General features: G+C 37.6%; 3 protein-coding genes across 4 annotated transcripts; 2 read left to right on the forward strand and 1 right to left on the reverse strand.

Moving 5' to 3' along the window:
- Nucleotides 1–2,187: 2,187 nt before the first annotated feature.
- Nucleotides 2,188–2,556, reverse strand: LOC112095688 (uncharacterized mitochondrial protein AtMg00860-like). The gene has a single exon (XM_024177792.1). It carries the CDS (start codon nucleotides 2,554–2,556, stop codon nucleotides 2,188–2,190), a length of 369 nt encoding a protein of 122 aa, XP_024033560.1.
- A 9,401-nt stretch (nucleotides 2,557–11,957) lies between these two features.
- On the forward strand, nucleotides 11,958–17,147 carry LOC112095860 (probable disease resistance protein At4g27220). Of its 2 annotated transcripts, none has more exons than XM_024178402.1 (4): nucleotides 11,958–12,142; nucleotides 12,662–15,707; nucleotides 15,837–16,649; nucleotides 16,765–17,147. In XM_024178402.1, the coding sequence occupies exons 2-4, from the start codon at nucleotides 12,669–12,671 to the stop codon at nucleotides 16,885–16,887; spliced, it is 3,975 nt and encodes a 1,324-aa protein (XP_024034170.1). In that variant the 5' UTR covers nucleotides 11,958–12,142; nucleotides 12,662–12,668; the 3' UTR covers nucleotides 16,888–17,147. The 2 variants fall into 2 exon arrangements, with proteins under 2 accessions (XP_024034170.1, XP_024034171.1); XM_024178403.1 differs by having other exon boundaries at nucleotides 16,774–17,147.
- Nucleotides 17,148–19,550: 2,403 nt separating this feature from the next.
- On the forward strand, nucleotides 19,551–19,994 carry LOC18053841 (nardilysin). Its single transcript, XM_006451814.2, has one exon. The coding sequence runs from the start codon at nucleotides 19,551–19,553 to the stop codon at nucleotides 19,992–19,994; it is 444 nt and encodes a 147-aa protein (XP_006451877.1).
- The last annotated feature ends 5,843 nt before the right edge of the window (nucleotides 19,995–25,837 follow it).

Here is a 25,837-nt window from a genome sequence, read left to right on the forward strand (position 1 = left end):
CTTCTCGACTAGCTAAGCCTAGAGGTTTTCGAAGAGTTAGAGAGAAGAGAGTAGTGGAGCCGAATGAGGAAACTTGTATTGCTAACAAGAGAGATTACAAGAGAGCTTACAATGCTTGAGTTGCTTGCTCAATGCTTGTTGTTCAAATGCCTAATGCCATCCCATATTTATAGGGGAGGCTTGCCAAGCTCTAGAGATTCTAGAGAAATCTACCAACTATCTAGAATTTACATGTGTTGGAAATGTATAGAGAATTCTAGAGTATTTACAAGCTCAAATGAGCTAGAGTTGCCTAGAACTTTCTGGAATTGGGACAAGCTAGCACTCTTGGCCTTGTCTTGGGCTCTTGGTGGGCAAATTGGGCTAGTAACTTGGGCGGTCCGCAACATCCTCCCCCACCTAAGCTCGCGGCGTCCTCGTCGCGCTCTCATGCTTGAAATTATGGATGTGCTCAACGAATTGCCACAAATCATCTTCACGTTCCCAAGTGGCTTCGCTCTCGGGGAGGTTTTTCCACTTCACCAAGTACTCGCTATGTGCTAGCACGCCTCTCCTCGAAACCACGCGATCCGCAAGGATGTAGTCCACATCTTTGTCGAATGCGGTGACAACGGCGGTTGGCGCGCGCCTTGATTCTCCGCGACTTGGGTCTTCCACATCTCCGTGGTATGGCTTGAGAAGGCTCACATGGAAGACCGGATGGATCTTGAGTCTTGGCGGAAGTTGAAGTAGATACGAGACATTGCCCACATGTCGTACAACTTGGAAGGGTCCCTCATAGCTCCTCACTAACCCCTTGTGGACTTTCCGTAACGTCTTGAATTGTTGGGGTAGGAGCTTGATCATGACTTAATCACCTTCCTTGTACTCAACATGTCGTCTCCTTGTATCCGCCCACTTTTTCATCTTCCTCGCGACTTTGTCAAGGCAGGCTCACATGATGTTCGCTTCCTCGTGCCATTCGCGGGCGAGCTTGTATGTCGCGGGGCTTTTTCCTCCATAAGTTGAGGCTATGGCATTGGGGGTCATGGGCTGAAATCCCATGATGATCTCAAACAGACTCTTGCCCGTAGCCTCACTTCGCTGCAAATTATAAGAAAATTGGGCGATGTCGAGTAGCTTCACCCAATCTCGCTGATGAGCGCTCACATAATGCCTCAAGTACATCTCGAGGAGGCCATTGATGCGCTCAGTCTGCCTATCCGTTTTTGGGTGGAAGCTTGTTGAGAACTTGAGATCGGTCCCCAACATCTTGAAGAGCTCCGTCCAAAAACACACAGTGAACCGAGGGTCTCGGTCGCTCACAATGCTCTTCAAGACTCCCCAAAGCTTCACAATGTGCTTGACGAATAGGCGGGCTGCCTCGTCCGCTTTGCAATCGGCTGGTGTGGCAATGAAAGTGGCATACTTGCTGTAACGGTCAACAACGACCATGATACTGCCGCACCCTTCGGACTTGGGCAACGATGTGATGAAGTCTATGGAGACACTTTCCTATGGCCTTGTTGCGAGTGGTAGCGGCTCCAATAATCTCGCTGGAAGTTGGTGATCTACCTTATCTTGTTGGCTACAAGACAAGTTCACACATATGCCTCGATGTCGTCCCTCATGTGCGGCCAAAAGTACGAGGCTTGGACTAGTGCGGTGGTGCGCTCGATTCCTGGGTGACAGCCCACTTGGAGTCGTGGCACTCCTTGATGACTTACTTCGGTAAATTTCCCCACCTTGGCACGAACAGCCGATCTCCCTTGGTGAGGATGATGCATTCATCTTGCCAAAATCGCCTTGTCTTGCCTTCGAGCACCTTTTCCAGCAAGTCATTTGCTAGCAAATCTTGTTGGAGGCCTTCCTTGATGCGTGAGACAAGGTCGGACTTCGGTTGGCTCATGCTAAGTGTTGTCAATTCTGCCTTGCGGCTTAGAGCGTCCGCAACAACATTGGCTTTACCCGGTTTGTACTCAAGCCAATAATCGAATTCTGCTAGAAAATCTTACCACCGTGCTTGCTTTGGACTCAACTTCTTTTGTGTTTGGAAGTAGCTTGTCGCCACGTTGTCCGTCATGATTGTGAAGTGTGAGCCAAGCAAGTAATGTCGCCACACTCTTAGACAATGAATGATGACTGTCATCTCCTTTTCTTGCACCGTGTAGCGGCATTCCATATCATTTGGCTTTCGACTCTCGAATGCTATGGGGTGGCCTTCTTGCATGAGGACTCTACTAATGGCGAAATCCGAGGCATCCGTTTGAACTTCGAAATTGCTCTTTTCGTGGGATTGCTCTTTTCAACTCCGAGATTGCTCTTGGAGTGGTCTGGAAGAGCGAGGACGGGTTCCTCCGAGATTGCTCTTTTCAACTCCTCGAATGCACATTGGCACTCTTCGGACCAATACCACGTTCTGTTTTTCTTAAGCAAATCTGTCGAGGGTGCCGCCTTGGCTGAGTAGCCCTTAATGAAGTGGCGGTAGTAGTTCACCAGCCCAAGGAATGAGCGAAGCTCGGGCACTTTCATGGGAGGTTCCCATTCGAGGATGGCCTTCACCTTGACATTCTCCATTATAAGCTTCCCGCCCGCAATCTTGTGGCCAAGGAACTCCACTTCTTGTTGGGCAAACGAGCACTTCTCCAATTTGAGGAAGAGCTCGTTGTCTCGGAGTACTTGGAGGACTTGTCACAAATGTTGGGCATGCTCCTCGAGTGTGGTGCTATACACCACGATGTCGTCCAAGTACACGACCACAAAGCGGTCGAGGAATGGTTGGAGCACCTTGTTCATGAGCGTGCAAAATGTGGCGGGTGCATTAGTGAGGCCAAAAAGCATGACAAGGAATTCGAAAGACTCGTACCTTGTTGTGCACGCTGTCTTCGGTTCGTCTCCCTTGGCGATGCACACTTGATAGTACCCAAAGCGTACGTCAAATTTGGTGAAGTACTCCAATTTGCCAAGCTAGTCGAACAAGTCCGCAATCAAGAGAATTGGATACTTGTTCTTGATGGTGATCTCGTTGAGCGCTTTATAGTCGATGCATATCCGCAGCGATCCATCCTTTTTCTTTTGGAAGAGAACCAGTGCACCGAATGGGGCCTTCGAGGGTCGAATGTAACCTTCATCCAGCAAGTCTTTGAGTTGTCTCCGCAACTCCTCTAGTTCGGGTGGCGCCATGCGATAGGACGCCAAAGCTGGTGGCTTCGCGCCTTGTTCCAGCTCGATTGCATGATCTACTTCTCGTTGAGGTGGGAGCTTCTTCGGAAGTTTTGAAGGCATCACGTCCTTGTACTCGTTGAGGACGGCTTGTATTCGCAGAGGGACTTGGCTTGGCGACTTTCCGCAATCTCCTTCCTCCTTTAGTTCCTGAATGGAGACCAAGAAGCTTGGGTCATTCTTGAAAGCCCTTTTGAATAACATGGCGGAGAGCGTCTTCTCCTCGGACTTGCCTCGCTTCGTGGGTACCATGCATGCTTTGCTCTAGTCGAGGATGCTTAGGGAGTTTGTAGCGGGCAGCGGGAAGGCATGGACTTGGTTGAAAAATTCCATGTCGAGGACCATCTTGAAGTCATCCATGGGTACTATGGAGAAATCAAGCTTTCCGCTCCACGTACCGAGTGTCAAGTGGACGCCTTATGCAATACCCGTAATTGGCTTGGCGGGCGAGTTTACTGCCTTCATCGTACCTCCTTCCTTGGTGGCCTTGACGCCTAAGTGCTTGGCCTCGTTTATGGACACAAAGTTGTGCGTCGCTCCCGTATCTAGCAGTGTGCGAACGGACTGGCCGTTTATCTTTGCGCTTACATACATAAGCCATTTCTTCGTGAGTGCGCGCTATTGGCGGTTAAGTGCGCCAAGACGTTGGAGAGAACCCATGCTGAGTTGGGGTTCTTCCGTGGACATTGTAAGGTTGCTTTTGAGTTGGGCAGTAAGAGCTTTAAGCGACTTCTTTTTCGGATAGTCGCGTACCCAATGAGGACCATTGCATATGAAGCATGGGTTTCATGGCTTTGGTGCCTCCTTCTTGTCCTCTGATTTTCCTTGCCCGTTCTTGTTGCTAGGCGGCTTTTTCTGCCCTCAATCTTTGCAGTTGCTGCCCTTGTCCTTGCGACTCTCTCCCCCACCTTTGTCTTGGTTGGCCTTTTTGTCCTTGGATCGGGTAGAGTATTCGGCGAGCGATTCTGCAACGGCGATGGTGTCGTCAAGTGTTTGAACGCCACGCCTATCAAGCTCGATCTTGGCCCATTCCTTGAGGCCATCTTGAAAGTAGAAGAGTGAATCATTGTCAGACATGTCGCTTATCTCCAACATAATGGTAGTGAACTCATTGATGTAGTCCCGAATGCTACCTGATTGCTTGAGACGAAGTAAGCGAGCTTGCGCTTCCTTCTCTACGTTGCTTGGGGCGAACTGCTTTCGGAGTTCTTGCTTGAAGTCGGCCCAAGTGTCGATGGTGCAAATGCCCTTGCCCATCTCACCATGCTTGCGACGCCACCATAATTGTGCAGTGCCTCGAAGATATGTGGGTGTTATGCCCACTTTCAATGCCTCGTCTCGTACACCCATGGCATTGAAGTATTGATCAAGCCCAAATAGGAAGTTGTCCACGATTGTGACGTTGCGTGTGCCATCGTAGGTATCAGGCTTTGGCACGTCAATGCGGCGCTCATCACTCGTGCTTGCGGAAGCTGGACTAGCGGAGAGTGTGCACTTGTGCCATGCCCAATCCGAGCAGACTTCCTCCACTTCCGCACGGACAGCGCGTAATTCATCCTGAACAAAGCTATGAAGTTTTAGCAACTCATCATGGAAACATCAAAACTCACCTCGAAGAGTGTTCGCTTGCTCTTGGATGAGGGCTTTGGTTGCTACCGTGAACTCTGTGTATTCTCCCTCGAGACCGTCCACTCGTTCGTCTAATCCCTCGAGGCTATCTTAAGCGGCGGACAATGCGATTTCGAGAGTGGTTACACGAGGCTTCAGCGCATCCACGAATGGGGCCTTGGACTTGCAACGCTTGCCTTGGGCGCGATCTCCCTCACGGTCACGGCTTGGTTCCGGTGGAACATCCACGCCAACAACACCCTCTTATGTTGGATTCGAAGTGTTGGCCATTGCTCGTGAGGTAACTTGCGTGGGTACAAACCTTAGCTCTGATACCACTTGTCACGGGATGAGTGTTTTGCGCAGCAAACCCGTGTGGCACTTATACAACCTTTGCCAAATGTTGCTACGTAAGCCTTTGAGCTTCTCGACTAGCTAAGCCTAGAGGTTTTCGAAGAGTTAGAGAGAAAAGAGCAATGGAGCCGAATGAGGAAACTTGTATTGCTAACAAGAGAGATTACAAGAGAGCTTACAATGCTTGAGTTGCTTGCTCAATGCTTGTTGTTCAAATGCCTAATGACATCCCATATTTATCGGGGAGGCTTGCCAAGCTCTAGAGATTCTAGAGAAATCTACCAACTATCTAGAATTTACATGTGCTGGAAATGTATAGAGAAATCTAGAATATTTACAAGCTCAAATGTGCTAAAGTTGCCTAGAACTTTCCGAAATTGGGCCAAGCTAGCACTCTTGGCCTTGTTTTGGGCTCTTGGTGGGCAAATTGGGCTAGCAACTTGGGCGGTCCGCAACATTATGCTGCAAACATTACAAGTTACAACCCTTTTGCAAAGATGGAGGAGAAATCATTATAAATACAGGAGTGCATTATAATATTCTTAAGAAATAGAGAAACATATGGAAAATGCGGATTACTCCTCTTGTTCAAATGAATTAAGCAAAATTTCCCTTTTGTTTTAAAATAGGTCCAAATCCTACAGTTATAATGGTGTTAGTTTTATATATTAATTTATTGTTCGACCCATAATCTTGATGTTAATCATAAATTGGAATATTTTGAGAATATAAATTAAGTAAAATAACTTATACATACATACATATACATGTGTGTGTATTTAATGATCAAATTAATTTAATAATGAATTGTTATGAACAATCATAACATATATTGTTTATAAAGTATCCAATTAAATTGAAATAACATTTGGACATAAACTATAGTACTTTATAAATGGGAGACAAATATAATATGATCATATGTAAAATGACAATAACATTTGATTATATGTATCCATGCAATATATCTGTTCAAATATCACAATAAGATGATTAAATATTTCCAAAAAAATATATCATGGTGGGTATATGTTTTCATTTTATTTAATCTTTTTTCTAGGGGTGGGCACGGTTCGGTTCGGTTCGGTTTTTTACTAAATTTTTCATAATCGTTCGATTACGATTATTTTAAAATCATAATCGCAATTAATCAAATTACCGAAATAATCAAATACTCGATTAATCGAAATAATTCGATTCGATTATTTCGATTATGGGCCTATTGGACCTATTTTGGGCTTTTTTAAATTTAAAACCTTAAATTAATAAATCTACCACAAACATAAAAAGTTAACAAACAAAATTCAAAATATGTCTCAAAGTATGTTCAAGAACACATAACATGTTCAAATAACAAGTTCAAATCAAAATAAATAAGCAAAACGTTGCGGCATTCTTTCATAATTGTTTCATTTATGATAATTAATACTTGAGCGGTTTCTTAATGTCATTGAGTATCTGCTTAATGTCTAAAGTATGCAGATTGAGTTTCACTAACATGTTCATGCCTACAGCTGCAACTAGTAACAGGAAATAATTTTTGAAGTTTTATTTGGAATTTGAATGGAAATTAACTTGAACAAAATATTTAGATGTTCAATACAAGTCCTCTACTCGATCTCTGACCCTTCTCACTGTTGATAAATGAAAACCAAAACATTGAAACTGTTGGCAAGCTCAAAGTAATTTCCACTGCAATTTCAGAAGAATGCCAATAATATACACTTTAAGTGATTCTCAACGTAAGCAATCTCAACACGAATTGATTTACAACTTAAATTTCTTAAAACACATCGAGCATAATTTGCTCTTAAATCATCAAAACAAAAAGGATCGTGTGCCCTGAAACTCCATCATTGGCCATTAAACCCGGACTAATTGGACTCTATATATATACACACACAACTTCAATCATCAACATAAAACAAGAAAAACGACATGATTACAATCATCAAAGAAAGAAATGAAAAATGGAACCTTTTCATTCAATTTTTTGTTCTGCTGAGAGTTTTTGGTGATAGTGGTAGCAGCAGCAAATGACAGCAACTGCAGCAGGTGGTAGCGGCGGCGGACACTCGACGACGAGCAGCAGCGGCAAATCAGATTCGTGAAGGACGAGCAGCGGTGATGACTGACGAGCAGTGGCGACTACGAGATTGCAGCGGCGGCAACGAGCAGCGGAGACGAGATTCCAGCGGCTGAAGGTACTGCGGCTGAATTTTAAAAATCAGCAGCTGCTGAAGAATGAAGATCAGAAGAAGAACTGAAGAAGTGTTTAGTTTAGACTTTAGGGATTGTTATTTGAATTCTGGTTCGGTTTTTCAGTTTTTTTTAAAAAAAACCGAAAATCGAACCGACTAGTTTTACTACTTTTGTTAGATTACTCCTTCGGTTTTTTGGATGAAAAAAAACCGCACAAAAACCGAACCGAATCAAACAGTTCGGTTTTTTATTAATCAACTTTTTTTGCCCACTCCTACTTTTTTCCTTAAAAATCCAACAAACGCCATCCTATACAATGAAGTTTCCTCTTCTAAACACATATATATACCATGCACAATGACTTAGTACCTTAATAAGTCATGGACTAATTTTTCTCCACAATTTATAATTCATTTTTAAATTAATTTAATCATTAATAGTATATCAGTATGCATTTGATATACATTCTCAAAATATTTCAATGTTATGGCTAACATCAAAATTAGGGGTAGAATAATAAATTAATATAAAAGTTAACATTCTTATACTTTAGGAGGGTTAACCTATTTTAATATATGAGAGTAGTTTTTCTAATTTCTCTATATAACAGAGGTAACCATTGTAGAGAGAGAGAGAGACCTTCGGGATTCAAATTTCGAATAATTGGCCTAGCAGACATAGAAAAGCTGAGAAAGTTCAAAAGGCAATGAAGCAAAGATGTTTAAATAGCAAAGAGTTCAACAAACCAATTGGGTTTGTATTAACGATGATGATCTACTTATCAGGCCCAGTCTATGGGCCATTTTAAGAACAATCCCCTATTTAAATGATGAGTTGGACTATTGGCACCCTTCAAAATCCTTTTAAAACCCCTCTTCTATTACAATTATATTTAAGGATAAATATTTTAATATATCTCACATTTATTTTATCTCACTTCAAACTTTTGTATTTTCTCTCTTAAAAAAAAAATTGTATTTTCTCTGCTATCAAACTCACACATGTAATTTTTTCTCAAATTCTCTATAAAATTTTCTTCAATTACTAAGACAATCTATTGATAATAAACAAAACATATTCTAACAAAATTATCTGCCTTTTTTTAAGATTCATAATAAAATTTTTTACAACATAATCTTATAGATATTTTATTTAATTAATTAATTTTTAGCAAGAAGTTTATCACCCACAAAAGTTTGTTTGTGAGGAGTGAGAAAATAATAGAAAATTAAAAGGTTTACAAATTAAATGTGTTTATTTAGAAATAAGGGTATTTTTGGCATTAAGCTTAGCATTATTGAAAAAGAGGTTTTAGAAGAATTTTGAAGGAGTGCCAAAAGTCCAACTCTTAAATTATGGGGAGTTGGTATCTTACATCATCTATAAGGTGTGCCTCAGTGCCCCAGCAAAAACAAGTGATTTGAGATGGGTCCAAGTGAGCCCATTACTCCATTTTGTGAGGAAACTGCACCTTACAAATGCTTTAAGGTAGCAAGTTCCTTAAATGGTTAAGTTGTAAGTTTAATGAGTATGATGAAATATGAATATAGTTTATTTAATTTGTATAATGTCTAGTAAAATTTTGAAAATGGCGTGAATTTAGGGGTTTCTTATTTTTCAAGGTCAATGTCACCCACTTTGAATCAAATTGTCAATTTCTTTCTACACTCACTCAAAACAAAAAAGTAAAAATAAAAATAAATAACTTCATCATCATTTAGTGGGCAAGTTCGACTTTAGCTCAATTCTATGTAACTAATTAATAAAAAAGTGCTACCCAAGTATGTTGTTTGGTAACTGGCACTTCAGCAATAGGATTTTAACGGAATTGTATTAAAATAGATTTTTTGTTTTTTTAGCTGACCGTCTTAGACCATTTTAGTTCAATCATTCGCATGTATATATATGTCTTCAAATATTGTTTTAGGAACTCGAAAGAGAAAAAGTTATACTAAATTTAAATTTTGTACACCCTTCCTTTTGAAAAACAATGAAAAAAAAAATCGGGGAGTTGGAATGTAAAATAACAATCAACTTGAAAAACTAATACGTATGTAATAAATTATGAATCAAATGTGAAAAGTAGGGAAGAAAAAAATAAAGCTACATATAATTGAATGTTGTAAGGCAAGAGGATCCATTACTCAGTTAAATTTATTTTAAGAACTGCATCAATGGTCAGAATTATCTAACTTGAGTGCCACATGAGAGCCAATTAATTCCTGACCATCCATCCGGTGTTTAACACAAGCTTAACTGAACATTAACCTTTTACAAATGAGTAGAATAGAAAGAGACAGCTTCCCATCAATTATTGTCTCATGTAGGTAAGCCATCCATTCCCTAGCTTGGCTACCCACTAGCATAAACCAAATTACCATTTCCAGGCAATGTAGTAACATCTATCAGTACTAGCTTTCGGTAAAACGGCGTCCCATTTACTTCTTTTGTGCCTTCATCATTTATAGTAGCATTAGCTCGTGAATCCATTCCTATCTTCATGCTCACAAGGAGCTACATTTTTTAAATTATATGGTATCCTTCAGCTTCATTGTTTCATTTCCACATTGTTTGGTTTGCTTTTCTGATAGATAGAAACACTTGAAGATCACGGGAAAAGTGCTCGAAGATCTCAGGTATGGGATCAGTAAAACTTTTTTTTTTTTTGTTGGGTTTCTACGTCTCTATATTTTACTTTTAAATTCTTATTATTTCAATCCTTTGAAGCTCCTGGAGATAGCTACAAATTTTTAAGTCTCAAACATAGCATTTGAATTGATTTCTCTACTTTTACTAAAATTTGAAACTTTAATTAACACTAACATTTAAAACTTACAAGAAAAGAAAAAAATAATTTATGAGTTAATTAAAATCACATAGCTGGACAGGGTTTGAATCCAAAATCACTTGTACCACCACTAGATATTTTTATTTATGAACAGACCAGCACCACTGAGTACCTGCAATATATATATATATATAACTAAATAATTTAATAGTATATGTATGCTTTGGGACCCAATGATAAGATACTGTAACACTGTTATGGATATATGGAACAATGACTAGACCAACATTAATTTAATTGCACTGAAAAAAAAAAAAAAAAAGACGCTCATTTAGCTCAATTATGATCGCAGCAAACTCTAACCTTAGTTATTTCATGTACTAAACTGCTTTCTTCACATATATATACTGGTATTGCATCAAAGGTTGGTGAATATTTGGTGGAGGCTACAGTGCACCAAGTTCGCTATTTATTTGGTTTGAACAGCACTGATGATGATCTTAAGAATGAAGAGATCAATCTGAAATTGGCAGAAGATCGCGTTAAGCAAGAAGTAGAAAGAGAAAAAAGGAACACCAAAGAAACTGAGAAAGATGTAAAATGAACAGAGTAGTACTTGTCCTAATTGGGCTTGGCGCGATTTTAGGGGCTTATTATTATTATTTCCCAGTCAATTTTACCCATTTAGAATCAAATTGTCAATCTCTCTCCTTTCTTATTAGACTTACTCAAAAGCAAAATAATAACAATAAATAAATAAATAACTTCATCATCATCTCCCATCATCATAAATAAGGCCTTTGATTCAAATGTAGAGCTTAAGTTCGACTTCAGCTCAAGTTTTTGTAATTAATTAATAAAAAAAGTCCTACTCAAGTATATTGATTGGTAATGAGATTTCAGTTCAGGAACTTAACGAGTCATTTTAAAACAGACTTTTTAGTTGATCATCTGCCTTCGATTATTCTCATGTACATATTTTTAAAGCATTACTTTTACAAACTCAAAATAGAAAAAGTTGTATTAAATTTCAATTTTGTACACCGTACCATTTAAAAAACAATGAAAAAGAATTGGAGTTGGGATCGTAAAACAATAATATACTTGAAAAATTAATACATATAACAGATTTGATAAATTATGAATCAAATATGAAAACTAAGAAGAAAAAAATGCAGATAAATTTAGTTGATCATTTGAGTTCAATCATTCTCATGTACATATTTTCAAGCATTACTTTTATGAACTCAAAACATAAAAAGTTTATTCAATTCTGCCCGCCCTACCTTTTGAAAGACAATGAAAAAAATTGGATTTGAGATTGTAAGATAATAATCAACTTGAAAATTTAATACATATAACATATTTGATAAATTATGAATCCAATGTAAAAAGTAAGCAGAAAACAGAAAGGTTCATAACTTTGACTTTTGCTTTTGGGAACAAGATTCGGTGTTAAGCCGAACTTCTATCAAGTACTGAATTAATGGTCAAGAGTTGTGTAATATGTGTCCGGTCAATTTATGACCATTGATTTGGTGTTTAGAACAGGCTCAACTGAGCACCGGATCCATTTCATTTTGTAAGTGGGTTTAATGAAACATTCGATCAATTATTATCTCATTGTAGGTAGGCCATCCATTCCCTTGTCTACCCCCTTGCTTGAGTAAACCAAATTACCGAGATTAGTAACATTGTGGTAAAACCGCGTTCTATTTACTAGTTCTGTGCCTTCATCATTTATAGTATACAAGCACATGAAGTCCCATTCATTTTTAGCATTTATGGTAGCACTAGCGCATGACATCCCATTTCCATCTTCATGCTCACAGAAGCTGCATTTTTAAGACCAGATTAAATCCTTCAACTTCATTGTTTCATTCCCACTTTGTTTAGTTTGCTTTTCTGATATATAGAAACACTTGAAGATCAAGTGAACAACAGTACCGGAAGATCTCTGTGCACGTTTTCTGTAGCATCACTTCTCAGGTATGGAATCAGTAACCTCTTTTTTAAAAAAAAAAAACTTTATTTTTACTCTTTTGTCCTGTCATCAGCTTAATAGAATAAGTTGAGTTTTCTACTTTTCTATCTTTCACTTTTTAAATTTTTATTTTTATCCTTTGAAGCTCCTGGAGATGGCTGCAAAATTTTTTGGTCTCGAACGAGCATTTGGATTCATTTTTCTAGTTTTACTAAACTTTGAAATTTTTAACACTAAAGAAACTTTTTAAACTTCCCAAAAAATATATGGAAAAATTAAAAAAAATTAAGAAATTAATTTGTAATTTTATTAAATACTTTATTTACTAACAGATTAGCACCCGTGAGTACTTGCATATATACCATGATAAAACTAGATCATTAAATAATTTGTGGTTTGGGACCCAATTGTTGGACACTGTTGTGGATGCATGGAACATGATTAAATCAGCATTAATTGCATGGAACCGTTCGGCTTAATTGTTTCATATAGAAATATACTAAACTGCTTTCTTGGTATAACAGAGAGAGCATGGAAATTGTTGCTGGTATTGCATCAAAGATTGGTGAATATTTGGTGGAGGCTACAGTGCACCAAGTTCGCTATTTATTCTGTTTAAACAGCATTGTTGATGATCTTCAGAATGAAGAGATCAATCTGAAATTGGCAGAAGATCGCATTAAACAAGAAGTAGAAAGAGAAAAAAGAAACACCAAAGTAACTGAGAAAGATGTAGAGAAGTGGCTAGTGGATGTTGACAATGTGGTTGAAGAAGTTGAGAGGTTGAAAGAAGAAATACAAGTGAACAAGAGAAGTACTCGTCCTAATGGATGGTGTCCTAATTGGGTTTGGCGATATCGGTTGAGTAGAAAGGCAGCAAAGAAGACGCTCGTTATGGCCAAGCTACAAGTTTGGGGCAAGTTCAACAGAGTGGCACATCTAAAACCTCTACAGGGCATAAAACTCTCTGCACCAAGAGACTTTATGTCTTTTGAGGCTACTAAATTGACTTCTTATCAGATTATTGAGGCACTGAAAGACGAGAAGACGATGATGGTGGGAATGTATGGGACTGGAGGAGCAGGGAAGACAACTCTGGCAAACATGATCGGCAACGAGGTCCAAGAACAAAAGATTTTTGATGAGGTTGTGAAGGCTGTCGTATCACAGAATCCAAACTTGATAAATATTCAAGATCAGCTAGCTGGCTCCTTGGGGATGACAATACAGGAGAAAAGTAGCCTAGAAGAAAGAGCAAAGCGATTACACTTGAGATTTACAGACACTACTAAGAAGATCCTGATAATTCTAGACGATGTTTGGGCAAAACTCGACTTGGCAACTATAGGGATTCCCTTCGGTTCTGATCGCAAGGGTTGCAAAATTCTTCTAACTACTCGCCGACAACATGTATGCACTGCCATGGGATGTCAATCACGGATCTCGCTGAATACTCTGAATGAAGAAGAAGGATTGGCTTTACTCAAAAGACATGCTGGTATTGGTGATGGTGACTTCTCCATGAACGATGTGGCAAAAGAAGTTGCTAGGGAATGCAAGGGGCTGCCTTTAGCAATTGTAAGTGTCGGAAGTGCTCTAAAAGAAAAGGGCATTAGTGAATGGAAAGCAGTGTCCCAAAAGCTAAAACATTCAAAGCTAGTTGATGTTGAAGATGTTGATGTGGATGTTTATGCTTGCCTTAAACTAAGTTATGATTATTTAAAGGGTGAGAATACAAAGCTGGTTTTCTTGTTGTGTTCCCTGTTTCCCGAGGATTTTAAAATTGAAGTGGAGGATTTGGTTAGATATGGAATTGGCCTAGGTTTGTTTGAAGATGCCGACACAATTGAAGATGCCAGAAATGAACTGCAGCTCTTAGTTAACAACCTCAAAGATTGTTGTTTGTTACTAGATGCTGGTGAACAATGTGTGAAAATGCATGACATGGTACGCGATGTGGCCTTATGGATAGCATCTACAGGGAGTAACGTGTTTATGGGCAAAGCTGGAAATGGGTTGACGGAGTGGCCAAAGAAGGATGGCCTAGATCATTATACTGCAATCTCTCTGATGAAGAACAATTTAAAGGAGCTTCCCACTGGTTTGGTGTGTCCCAAGCTGGAAATCTTGCTACTAGGCAGCGAAAGTTATGATCACTTCATTGTAGTTCCTGAACAATTTTTCAAAGAGATGAAAGCACTGAAAGTTCTAAAAATAACTAATGGGGAGCTATCACTTGAATCACTTGAATTCTCAGAGAACATCCGAAGTCTCCAGTTGATTAACTGCAGATTGAGAGACATGTCTTCCCTTGGAAAGCTGAAGAGGCTACGGATTCTTAGTCTCCAAGACTCTTCCTTCGGTGAAATCTCAGAAGAATTAAGGAATCTTGGTGAATTAAGAGTGCTAGATTTGCGTGGAACGTTTATTTCTCTGACCATGGTGGAAAAATTTCCTCCATTAGAAGAATTTAGTGGCGATATCGAGTTGAAAATTGAACAGAAGAGTACAGAGATAAATTCGGAACCCTGTTTTCGAGCGGACTCTTTGGATGAAGATGCCGAATGCCATCCACAAGCTTTTTTTTTCTCCAAATTGCGAAGGCATCAAATCAAAGTGAATCATGATTATCCAAAAAATCTTTCCAGATCAACGGCCTTGAGAGTGAGCGATATTGAAGCAAGCTCACTTATTGTCTTTAAACCACTGTATCGAAATCTGCAATTTTTTGCTTTGGTTAATGTAATGGATTGTCAAAATATTGTGCCAAGCATTGATCAGGGGGGCTTCAATGAGTTGGATTGTCTTCTCCTTTGTGATTGTAAGGACTTGGAATGCATCATAGATGCATCCCAGCAGCTGGTGCCACACACTGCATTCTCTAATTTGACACAGTTATACCTGACAGGAATGAATAGTCTTTCAGAAATATACTGTGGTGCAAACTACCCCAGGCAGCTTCTGGAAAACCTGGAAATTTTATATGTTAGAAGATGCCAGAGTATCTGCAGATTGTCATCAGCAACATTGCTTCAACAACAAAAGCTGAAAAAGGTGGAAATCTGGTCTTGCAACAAGCTACAGCAAGTGTTTCAAAGCTATGATGACAGACAAAGTGATCTCGTACTGCTTTTATGTTTAGCAAAGTTAAAACTGTACGATCTGTGGGAATTGAAGTGGATATGGAGGCAAACCACCCATCGTGTCAGCCTCCAAAATCTTATGGATGTTGAAGTGACTGAGTGCCATAGCTTAAGATATATCTTCTCAGTGTCACTAGCTAAAAGCTTGGTACAGCTACAAACACTCAAAATAAGGGAGTGCCAAAGCTTGGAGCATATCGTGTTTGATGATATTGACGTTGAGGGAAATGTATCCGCAGGAGACAAAAATGTCATGGCGCTCCCCATGTTGAGGAAATTAGAACTCGAAGAACTACCAAAGCTCATCAACTTCTGTCCAGAAAAGTTTTATTCAACTTGGCCAGCTTTGAAGCATTTGACACTAGAATCCTGTCCCAATTTTGCTATTGGAGCTGAACTTGAAGCTAACCTGGACAATTTCGTAGAGGTACTTTTTTTTTTCTCCTTAAAAAAAAAAAGCTTTAGTTAATAGTCAAAATCATTTAGGTTATGTTATTTGTTTCTAGTAGCTGGTATGGTATATTGTATCCTAACCAATAGGTTTTGTATTTCCCAGAATTTGGAGTTTCTATATGTTGTAGATTGCAACCAACTGAGTGATGCAGTTTTGGCTGTGTTGAAACATGGCTTAAAAAATTTGGAGCATTTAAAGATTGGCAATCTACTTGGAGTACAATTGTTTTTTCAGCTAGGTGCTACTCTCAGTGATGGACAAGAAAGTAAAATCTCTCTCCTAAGATCAAGTTTGAAGGATTTGACATTGGAAAATCTGCCAGAACTAGAAGTTTTATGCAAAGGTCCAACACATGTATTAAGTCTGCAAAATCTTACCAGTTTAATCCTGAAAGACTGCAATAGACTCAGACATATTTTCTCGTCTGCACTTGCTCGAAATCTGTTGCAACTGAAGCATTTCCGAATTGAGCATTGCAAAGAATTGGAGCAAATCATTGTTGAGGATGAAGATGAAGCTCACAACCAAATCTCTTCCAGCGATCATCTTCAACATGTGTATTTTCCAAATCTCATATACATCAAAGTCAAAGAGTGCAACAAATTAGAGAGGCTGTTTCATGTAGACATAGCTCGAGGTCTTCAAAAATTGAGAGAGCTAACTGTATGTGATAATATGCGGTTAGTTGAGGTATTTGGACAGAAAGATGAAGCAGGGATCGGAAATGACTATGAAATAGTATTGAGTGAACTTTGGCACTTGGAGCTGAATGGATTGCCAAGCCTCACTAACGTCTGCCCTATGGGTTATCACTTCATATTTCCATCTCTGAGGAGTTTCAAGGTTATAGACTGTCCCATGATAAGTACAAGATTTTCAGCAGGCCAAACTGATTCTGTGCATGCTGAAGCTGAGGTACCCATTTTGAGATTATTACCAAGATGTTTTTCTACTCTCATTTGCTTCTTGTTTTACTTTCTGGGACAACAAGAGAGCCCAATATTGTCTTTCGTGTTAACTGATTGTGTAGGAACCACAGATGGATGACGAAAATGTCAGTGCAAAAGTCCCTTTGGAGTGCGCCAGCTTGGTCGTCGACTGCGTCAGTTTTGATAAGATTCAAGAAGTACTGCCGCCGTACAGAGAAGATTGAGAGAAAGAGGAGAAAATAGCATTCAACAGAAAAAGAAGAGGAATGGCTGATGGCCACTGGTTAACCAAGTGATGTGACCATAGTTGCAGTCTCTTAATTTTCTTTTCTTTGTTTCTATTGCAGCTGTCTTTAGTGGTTCAGACTTTCAGTGTTATGTAAGAAACATAATGGGTTACTTGTCCTCTACCTTTTAGTTAAGTCTGCGATCTTGTAATGCAATGTCCATCAGTCTCACGGCACTGTATGTATAACATATGATTTCTTAGGATGTCATTATGAACTATGAAAACTTGAATCTTCTCAGAGTGTTGCTGTTGTTTCTTCATTTTCTCCCAGCTCCAAACATCAGGAATTTCGGATAATTATGTTGATGCTGCAATCTGAACCAATTGGTTAGTGACTCAGTTTCAGATCCCTGCATCAGCATTAAATTTATTGGTGGGGAGCTGCTGGTCGATCTCCGAGAATATTCTCTGACTATGAGCAGAACATTCATGAGCATATAATCTTCAAGCTGATGATCAATAAGCACCTAAAATTACAGAGAATGGTAAGGGGTGCCGGAAGTTTTTCCGGCGTAAACCCTCTGACGCTCAAGTCAATTATGGGGTTTATAGGAAAAACCAAATATGCCATTTCTCATATAGTTTAATAAATATTGCCTTAAAACCAAAAGCTGTTTGAATAATTTGCAGAAATGTAAAGTAGAGTCTCCAGAAAGAATTTCTCAGTCAGATCAAGAGAAAAAGAGCCCTCCTTGGCGTGCTTTTCTCGGGGTTTTTATAAACACCACACACCCACGACCTTAGATCGTGCCAATAACCATTAATTGATCAAATTTGTGCCCTAATTTTTCGGAGGAGCTTTGTGGTGGTTTATTTTAATTGAGTCTTTATTCCTGGTCATCACCTGGTCGAGATGATCTGCTCAAGTTTAGACCACCTAGTCGAGGTGATCTGGTCAAGCTCATAGCACATGGTCGAGGTGATCTGCTCGAGCTCATAACACCTGGTCAAGGTGATTTGCTCGAGCTCATAGCACCTGGTCGAGGTGATCTGCTCCACCTCATAGTACCTGGTCGATGTGATCTGCTCAAGCTCATAACACCTGGTAAAGGTGACCTGCTCAACCATTTGCTCACTTTCACTTGGAGGAGATCATGGTCGCTCTATTTAATTCCTCAAACACCTCGCTCTATTTAATTCCTCGAACAAATTATGCTCGACAAGTTCTTGACATACAAAATTAAATGACCGTGTTTAAAGATTTCATGAGATGCCACCTTGAAATAAAAGGTATATCCTAGTGAAATTTTGGCCTGGATACATATTTCTACTGAAAATGGTTCTGTGTGGTTTCTGAAGAAACCGAGGAATTCTACTATTGTTAATAGTCGGTTCTTAATTTCATTTATTTATCTCCCAATACAAATCAAATAAACAGCAGAGTTTCGTAGCAGAGCCAATAACTTCTAATTTCATAACTCAAGACAGTACTAGATAATAATATCCATTCAAAAAAGAAAAAAAGAATAAAGAATAAATAACAAAAAATGATAAATTTTTATAAAGGAAAATACGAGTCTCCCTTAAAAATTAGAACCAATTCCATACTTCAGATACCGCCACGTGTCCACTAAAACCCTAAATCCTTCCTATATGAAACCCGTCACAATTGGCTCCCAAAAAAATTTACAGAGAACAAAAACGACTAAAACTTCCAATCAGTCCACATGGTCAAGTGTCAACTGGGCAACCAGAATATTCCGGAAAAACGGCATGTCGTTTCCCCAGCTTATCCACAGCCGACTTGTCGTGCATCCACGTAATGAATAAATCCTATTGATAAATTGCTCTTTATGTTTGTGTGTGCTTAAATTTAAGTAACCAAACTCTTCAAAATATTTCCGCATAGCAAAAATCATTTTTTTTTTAAATTTCACTCATATATTTCAATTACCACCCAATACAAGTCAAACAATAAGATATTCTAAAAATTTTGACTAATAAAATTAAGGGTGCGTTTAAGAACAAAGTATTCTAACTTTTAAAATATAGATGTTGGAGAGTAAAATGCATGATTAAGAAGTAGAATTGAAGAAAAAAAAAACTATAAAACTTCCAAAATCCCATTATAAGGTGTTACTAAACACCTTGGTGTATAAGCTTTGGCAGCTCAACTATTACACATGACTTCCAAATGCACCTTAATAGCACTTAACATTTAAAAAAAAAGATATGGAATTAATCATAAGTCTTAAAATTAATTGCCATGTTTTCTTTTAAGGATACATTTGTTGCCACTTCACTATGATTAATAAACTACAGTTATTTGAATTAGAATCTTCTCTTAAATCGAATTCTCCATTTTAAAAATTCTATATCATGTATATTCTTGTGATAATATATAAATAAAATTTAGTTTTTTTTTTATTAACCCTTTGAGCCTTAACAAACACTGTTGACAACGCCCGTAACTCACGTGGCACATACTTACGGAGTCTCTAGAACTAACTCCACATTTCTGATGCAGCCACGTGTCCTCTAAAACCCTAAACCCTTCCTATATCACAACCCCCCCAGCGATCCCTGATCTCAGCGTTCGCCTCCAAAAATTTGAAAGACCCAAAACAAAACAGCCGTCTGTTGATTAATTCAGACCAGATGGCCAACTCCGCCGCCAGGATCTTCCTCAAAAACGGAAAGTCGTTTCCGCAGCATCTCGGCAGCCGACTTGTCGGCCTCCTCTGCCCCTCCTCCAATGTCGTCAACAAACATCAGCTACAACTACTCGCCCAGCCTTTAATCAGTCAGAATCCGACCCAGCAGCAGCAGTACTTATACTTACAAAGACCCGCGTTGGGCAATGGGTTTAATTTTGTTGATTTCGTACTGGGTAATGAGGAGGCGCGTGAGGGAAAGATGCGCCTGGTGAGTCGTCGTGACGAGGCCGAAGATGGTGATGGTGAGTCTGATCATGTTGATGATGAGGATGATTTTGATGATGATGAAGATGATGAGCCGTTTGATGATGGTGGCAATCATTACTCAAGTGGCGATGAATATTATAATTGTTGCAATGTTGATGAAGATGATGATACCGAATGATATTTGATACAAATTGTTTGAATATGTTCTATTCTTCCTTAACGCACGCTCTTCGTTGTTACCAACCTAATTTTTTTATCATCAAGTGTTATAATTATATCTTTAGCTGTGACTTTTTTAATTTTTATTTTTTTCCCTGTTTTTGCTTTATATTTCGACTCTAATAATTCGTATTAGTACAACTTAATTTCGTTTTTTTCTAAAGTGATTTGTTGTAGCGCTTACTCCGTCACGAGTGGATCTAAGTGTTCGCAGGAAAATGCTTCTCTAAGGTAAGAAAAAGTCTAAAATACCCTATCAATTGTTTAAAGATCCGATATTGCAGCTGTGTAGTTTTTGAAAAAATAGTTCCAAAATAATAAAGATATTATATCAAACTAATTTAATTTTTTGGTGTTTACTAAATATAAATATTTTAATGTAAGTTGAGTGGGGGTGAATAAAAAGCTTATATGATTGAGTAAATTGAGTATAGTGTTGTGTGTAATGTGAAGCCGCCAGAAAGATTGCGAATAGGCCTGACTCTGATTATAGTTTAAATTCAAAAGGGAAAAGGACACAGGACCCCCAACATTTGAATAAAAGACATAAAACTCTGTAATATTTTAAAAAAGACACTCATACCTCTATTGGTTAACGGAAATTGTTTCGTTAAATCATTACAAGGTTAATACCGTAATTACAAATTAAAAACAACTGAATTGACTAAAAACCCACACACACATGACACGCACAAACAAACCCCACATGGCCACACACACACACACTGCTTTCAGACAAATCCTTTAACACACACTCACGGTTTGCCTTGCCAACAACTGTTGGGGCTGTCGGAAGTTGCTGGAACTGCTCGCGCTACCGGAAGCTACTGGAACTGCTCGTGCGTCAATCGAGACCGCGTCTAGTTGCAGGAACTGCTCGCGATCGAGGAAGCTGCTGGAATTTCTGCTCGTGCGTCGATCGAGACCGCGTCTAGTTGCCGAAACTGCTCGCGTTTGGTTGTTCCTTTTACTTAAACTTAAGGCATGCATCTACTTGGAAGATACAGTTCACCCTTTTGATTTATCCCTTCAAGTCTTGTCACTTGTTGCATGTATCTGTTGTTGGTGCTTTGTAATGTTTGATTTTCCACAACTCCTGCACTTGGGATGATGCTTCCTATACAAATGACTGAAGTTTTGCTTAGTTTCGTAGATTTTGAATAGGCCTTTACTGTAGACTGAACTCCACAGTGGCCCCTTCTGCCAAAGTGATGTGCTTTGACAGTTTGGATAACCAATTAACCTTGATTGATGCAACTGGATGGACTGTGTGGATTGTTTTGTGTGCCTATGTGCTGATGCAGGTTGTGTAAATTACTGAGTCTATATATTATCAATAAGAAAAATTGATGTTTGATCACCAGAGGTTACGCTAACTGGTGCACAAGTGATTAAGGGATGGCAATGAGGTGGGGTGGGGTGGGGGTGGGGAGGCCTACCCCATTCCCCACCCCGTTAGAAATTTTTGCCTCCATTCCCCACCTCATTCTCCAATAAATTTAGTGGGGTGGGGATGGAGAATCCACATCCCCACCCCATTCCCGATTTATCTATTTTATAATATGTATAAATATATTATTTTAGTAAGTTAAAAATTAGAGACTTAAAATAAAATCATCATCATATTATAAAGTATTTAAATTATTTTAAAAAAAATCTAAAAGTTTAAAACAATATCTTAAAATAATATTAAAAGTGAAAAATATTTAAAGAGCGTATCACCTTAAAAGAGAAAAGAAAATATATTAATGTTTCAGAGTTGAAAAATATTATAAGATTTTCTTTCATTCATATCTTGATTATATTGCATAAAAATTAAAATAAATATTAATTGACATTATAATTGATAAAATTAAAATTATTAAACAAGAATTAAAAACATATTTATATTTAATGGGGATTGGGGTGGGGGTGGGGTGGGGAGTACAAAACCAAACCCCACCCCATTTAGAATTTGGGGATTATTTTTCCCCCACTCCCCACTCCATTCCCCAAAAATTATTCAAAATTTTTCCCGTTTGGGGTGGGGCTCCATGGGACCCCAAACCCGTGGAGGATTTTACCATTTATTTCTTTTATTTCTTTTGGCAACGCATTTTGGTGATTACGAGTTATATATGCTTCCAGACAACACTTCTGCTTCAAAATTGTCATCAGAAATTCCCAACGGTGAAACACCAGCTACTAAAGTGAGTACGGATTATGATGGAGCAGAGGAGTATAGGGCTGAGCGGATAGCAATATCAAATTCAGAGTCACCAGCTACACTGGGATAAATTGGACAATGAATAATTATTTTTTAATATGCTATAAGGGTATAATGGTAATTGCACTTTAAAATTATAATTTCTGTTAAAAGAAACGGTTTCTGTTAACCAATGGGGGGTTTGAGTGTCTTTTTTGAAACATTAGGGAGTTTTGTGTCCTTTATTCAAATGTTGGGGATCTCTGTGTTCTTTTCCCAATTCAAAATGGAAGGTCTAACATCTTATTTGGGATTAAGATACTATGACTTTTTAAGTCATACCTTTTGTGCAAAAAAAAATTATATTTATAAAATAAAAGTTAATAATAGATAGTAAACATAAAATTTAAATAATAATGTTGACAAGATTATTTAACATATAATAGATTTTCTATTATAAAAATAAAAAATCATATTAATATAACTTTCAGGTGCTATAGTTTAAAAGTTACAGTTGTCTAATTTCAATATCAAACACACCCTAAATTGACTACACAAAATTTAAAATTGCCAATTGCAATTTTTTCTCCTTGTTTGCTCTTTCTCAATTCCAAACAATTTTAAATTTTCTCTTTTTTCTATCTTTCTCAATTGCAAACAATTATAAATTTAGGGCCGTAAAAGAGATCGAATGTATGAAATTAAAAGCATTTTGCCTTCTCCCCCCCCCCCCCCCCTCCGGTTTTGGTTTCACAAAACAATGTTTGAATCTCTGATGAAGAATGTTTAAAATTAATGGATCTGGTCAAAGCCGTATATATGAATTCATGTGATATGAAAGGCCTTTCATATTTTCAGTTTTTGATAAATTGTGTACAATTTTCGGAAACCGTATTGACATACCACCCTTTTGGGTTTTCCATTCAAAAAAAGCAAAAGAAAAGAAAAGAATGAAAATTTTACAGAAATTTATTTTTCCTACAATTAATAATAAATGCTGTTCATACATCTAGCTCAAGATTCCTACACAGAGGATTTCTACAGACAGGGCAATTTAGCCGATGCTTCAACCATTGATCTATGCAATGCAAATGAAAAATGTGGTTGCATTCAGGGAAAGACTTACATGTCTCACCCTCAATAAAATCATCCAAGCAAATGGCACAGTCCGTATTTGAAGTCATTTCCGTTTCACCATTTTTGTAACTCATTTGCGGAAGCGATACTGGCAATTCCTGAGGGCACAGCCCTTGTGTTTCCTCCGAATCGCCCCTGAACTTTTGTATCAATCCGGACAGCCAGTTGCCCGTTTCGACGGCGGCAAGCTTCAGGGTAAATCGAACGTCGGGATCAGGAATCATGATGTCAATCAAGCTCCCGCTCCAAGGGTTTCGTCTTTCTAGTATGAGCCAGATGACAACCTCAACGGCGTAGCAGTAAAGGGACACGAGCAACCAAAGTGCTAGTAAGAACAGAAATATGTAAAGAAAAATTATAGTTATGAAACTGAGATAAGAAATTAATGATGATAGGTTGCAGAAAGGAGGAGCTTGAGGAACCATGAAGTTCATTAATTAGGGTTTCTTGATTTTGCGGTATTGTGATGTTGAGGGTTTTGGGTATAAAGCTTGTGTAAAATAAGCGCGGTGGTCAAGAATTTTTTTTTTTTTTTTGGTTGGAACAAATTGAAGTTAAAGTGTGCATTTAAATTGGGTTGTAATTGGGTTGTTTTGGTTCCCATAATGTGGCTGATACAATCTGGTTTGGTAATCTCTTGTTTGAACAAGCTTAATTGACAGCATAATCTTGGATTTTAGGTTTTTTGGGTTTTGAAAGTTTGACTGGTAGGCTGTGAATAAACAGACTGTTGGAACTGGTTTTTAGGTCAAACAGATTTACAAGAACTGGTTATTGGGTCAAAGTTAATTAGTGCTATTTCAAGGCATTAGAAAATATTTCCGTAAGAACCGAAATCTAGGAATATTTGTTTGAACGAACTTTAAGTGCAATGCAAGATACAACAACAATTTATTAAGTATTCATAATCCGATTGGATAATCTCCGGATTGACAATTTTAAAAAAAAAATAATTGCAAAAAATATTACCATATATTTTAACATTACAATTTAGAAAAAAAAAAATTAACAGTACAATGTGATCAACAATATGATCCATCAAATTAATAGTTTGATCTAGCGATATTGAAATATTAACTGATAATTTTTTTGGACACATATTATTTACAATTAGGTCATCATTTTATTTATTGCTCTCGTTTAATTGTTATATACTCGATTTTCAACATTGTTCATAACTCTTCATTGAGGTTTCATAATTAAATTTATTTAACAAAAATTGTCACCATGCAGAAATCCTTTAGATTAAACTTGTCGAATAAATAACATTTGTCCATAAACTTGTCAAAAATTTTCAAGTGATTAATCTTGATCGCATACCAATTATATTTAACAACATTAGTCCATATACTTGTCAAAGCATTTTCATTCAACGTTCGTAGTCTTTCTAGAACCAAAAATAAAGGCATATTTTCTAAGGATATTAGAATTTTCACTTTGTTTAATTGAAATAAATATGCGAATATTTTTACAATACTCCTTTTTGAAGAATAGATCTGCAAAATTTGACGGGATTTTCGAATTTTCACATCAGCATATCATTCTAAATCTTATATGGGTCGATCTTAGAATCAATCACAATCTCTCATCTGGACAGGTAAGGTGGGTTCTACGGTGAGATCCAGCAACTTTTTTTTTTTTTAATCAAAGTGATTACTCATTTTAAACATGTTGTGAAAATTTTAATATATTCGCAAGCGCAAGAATCTAGAGATAGAATAGTGGTAACGAGGTCGATCCCACATGGATTGTTATAAATTGAAAAGTCTAATTTAAATCTAAAATTAATATTAATCCTAACCTAGTTGAGCAAATTGAGTTTTAAAAGAAATTAAACTAATTAAACTAAGAAAACAATTAAAGTAAATGAGATTCAATAGGATAAAAATTACCAAGATTTCATAATCCACCACCATCTAACTAGTAATTATCTAAATATTAATTAATCCCCAATTTTAGAGTGACAACTCGAAATCAATTTATGTCATATGGATATAACAATTAAGCTCAAATAAAATTAATCTTGTGTTGGTTCTTTTTCTGCTTAATAATATGATATCTAAGTATCCCATGTAAACATATTGAATAACAAAGAGTCAAAGTTTCCATAAGTACTCTATGTAAACAATTTAATGAAAGATATAGAATCAAAGATAATCATGTATAAACTTTATAGATCCAAGTATAGACTTAATCGAGTATTAATCCTAACAATCAACAATGCATGACAGAATTGATGAAAAGATTTTAATAATATCCAACTAATCATGTAAAATAAAAACTATAATCATCAAAGAATATATATAGGGAATTAATTAAATAAAAATATAATTATTTCATTAAATAGGATTTCATCTTTAACCTAAGTATAAGAAAATTATTTAGACATATTTAAATTGGGAGCAACAAAAGAAATAAAATCAGTTATAGATAAAAGAAATAAAATCAGTCATGGAAGCCGAATTGCTAGTGTTGCCGAA

Source organism: Citrus clementina, unplaced genomic scaffold (genome assembly GCF_000493195.1).
Source record: "Citrus clementina cultivar Clemenules unplaced genomic scaffold, Citrus_clementina_v1.0 scaffold_1, whole genome shotgun sequence".
In the NCBI taxonomy this organism is placed as follows: Eukaryota; Viridiplantae; Streptophyta; class Magnoliopsida; order Sapindales; family Rutaceae; genus Citrus; species Citrus x clementina.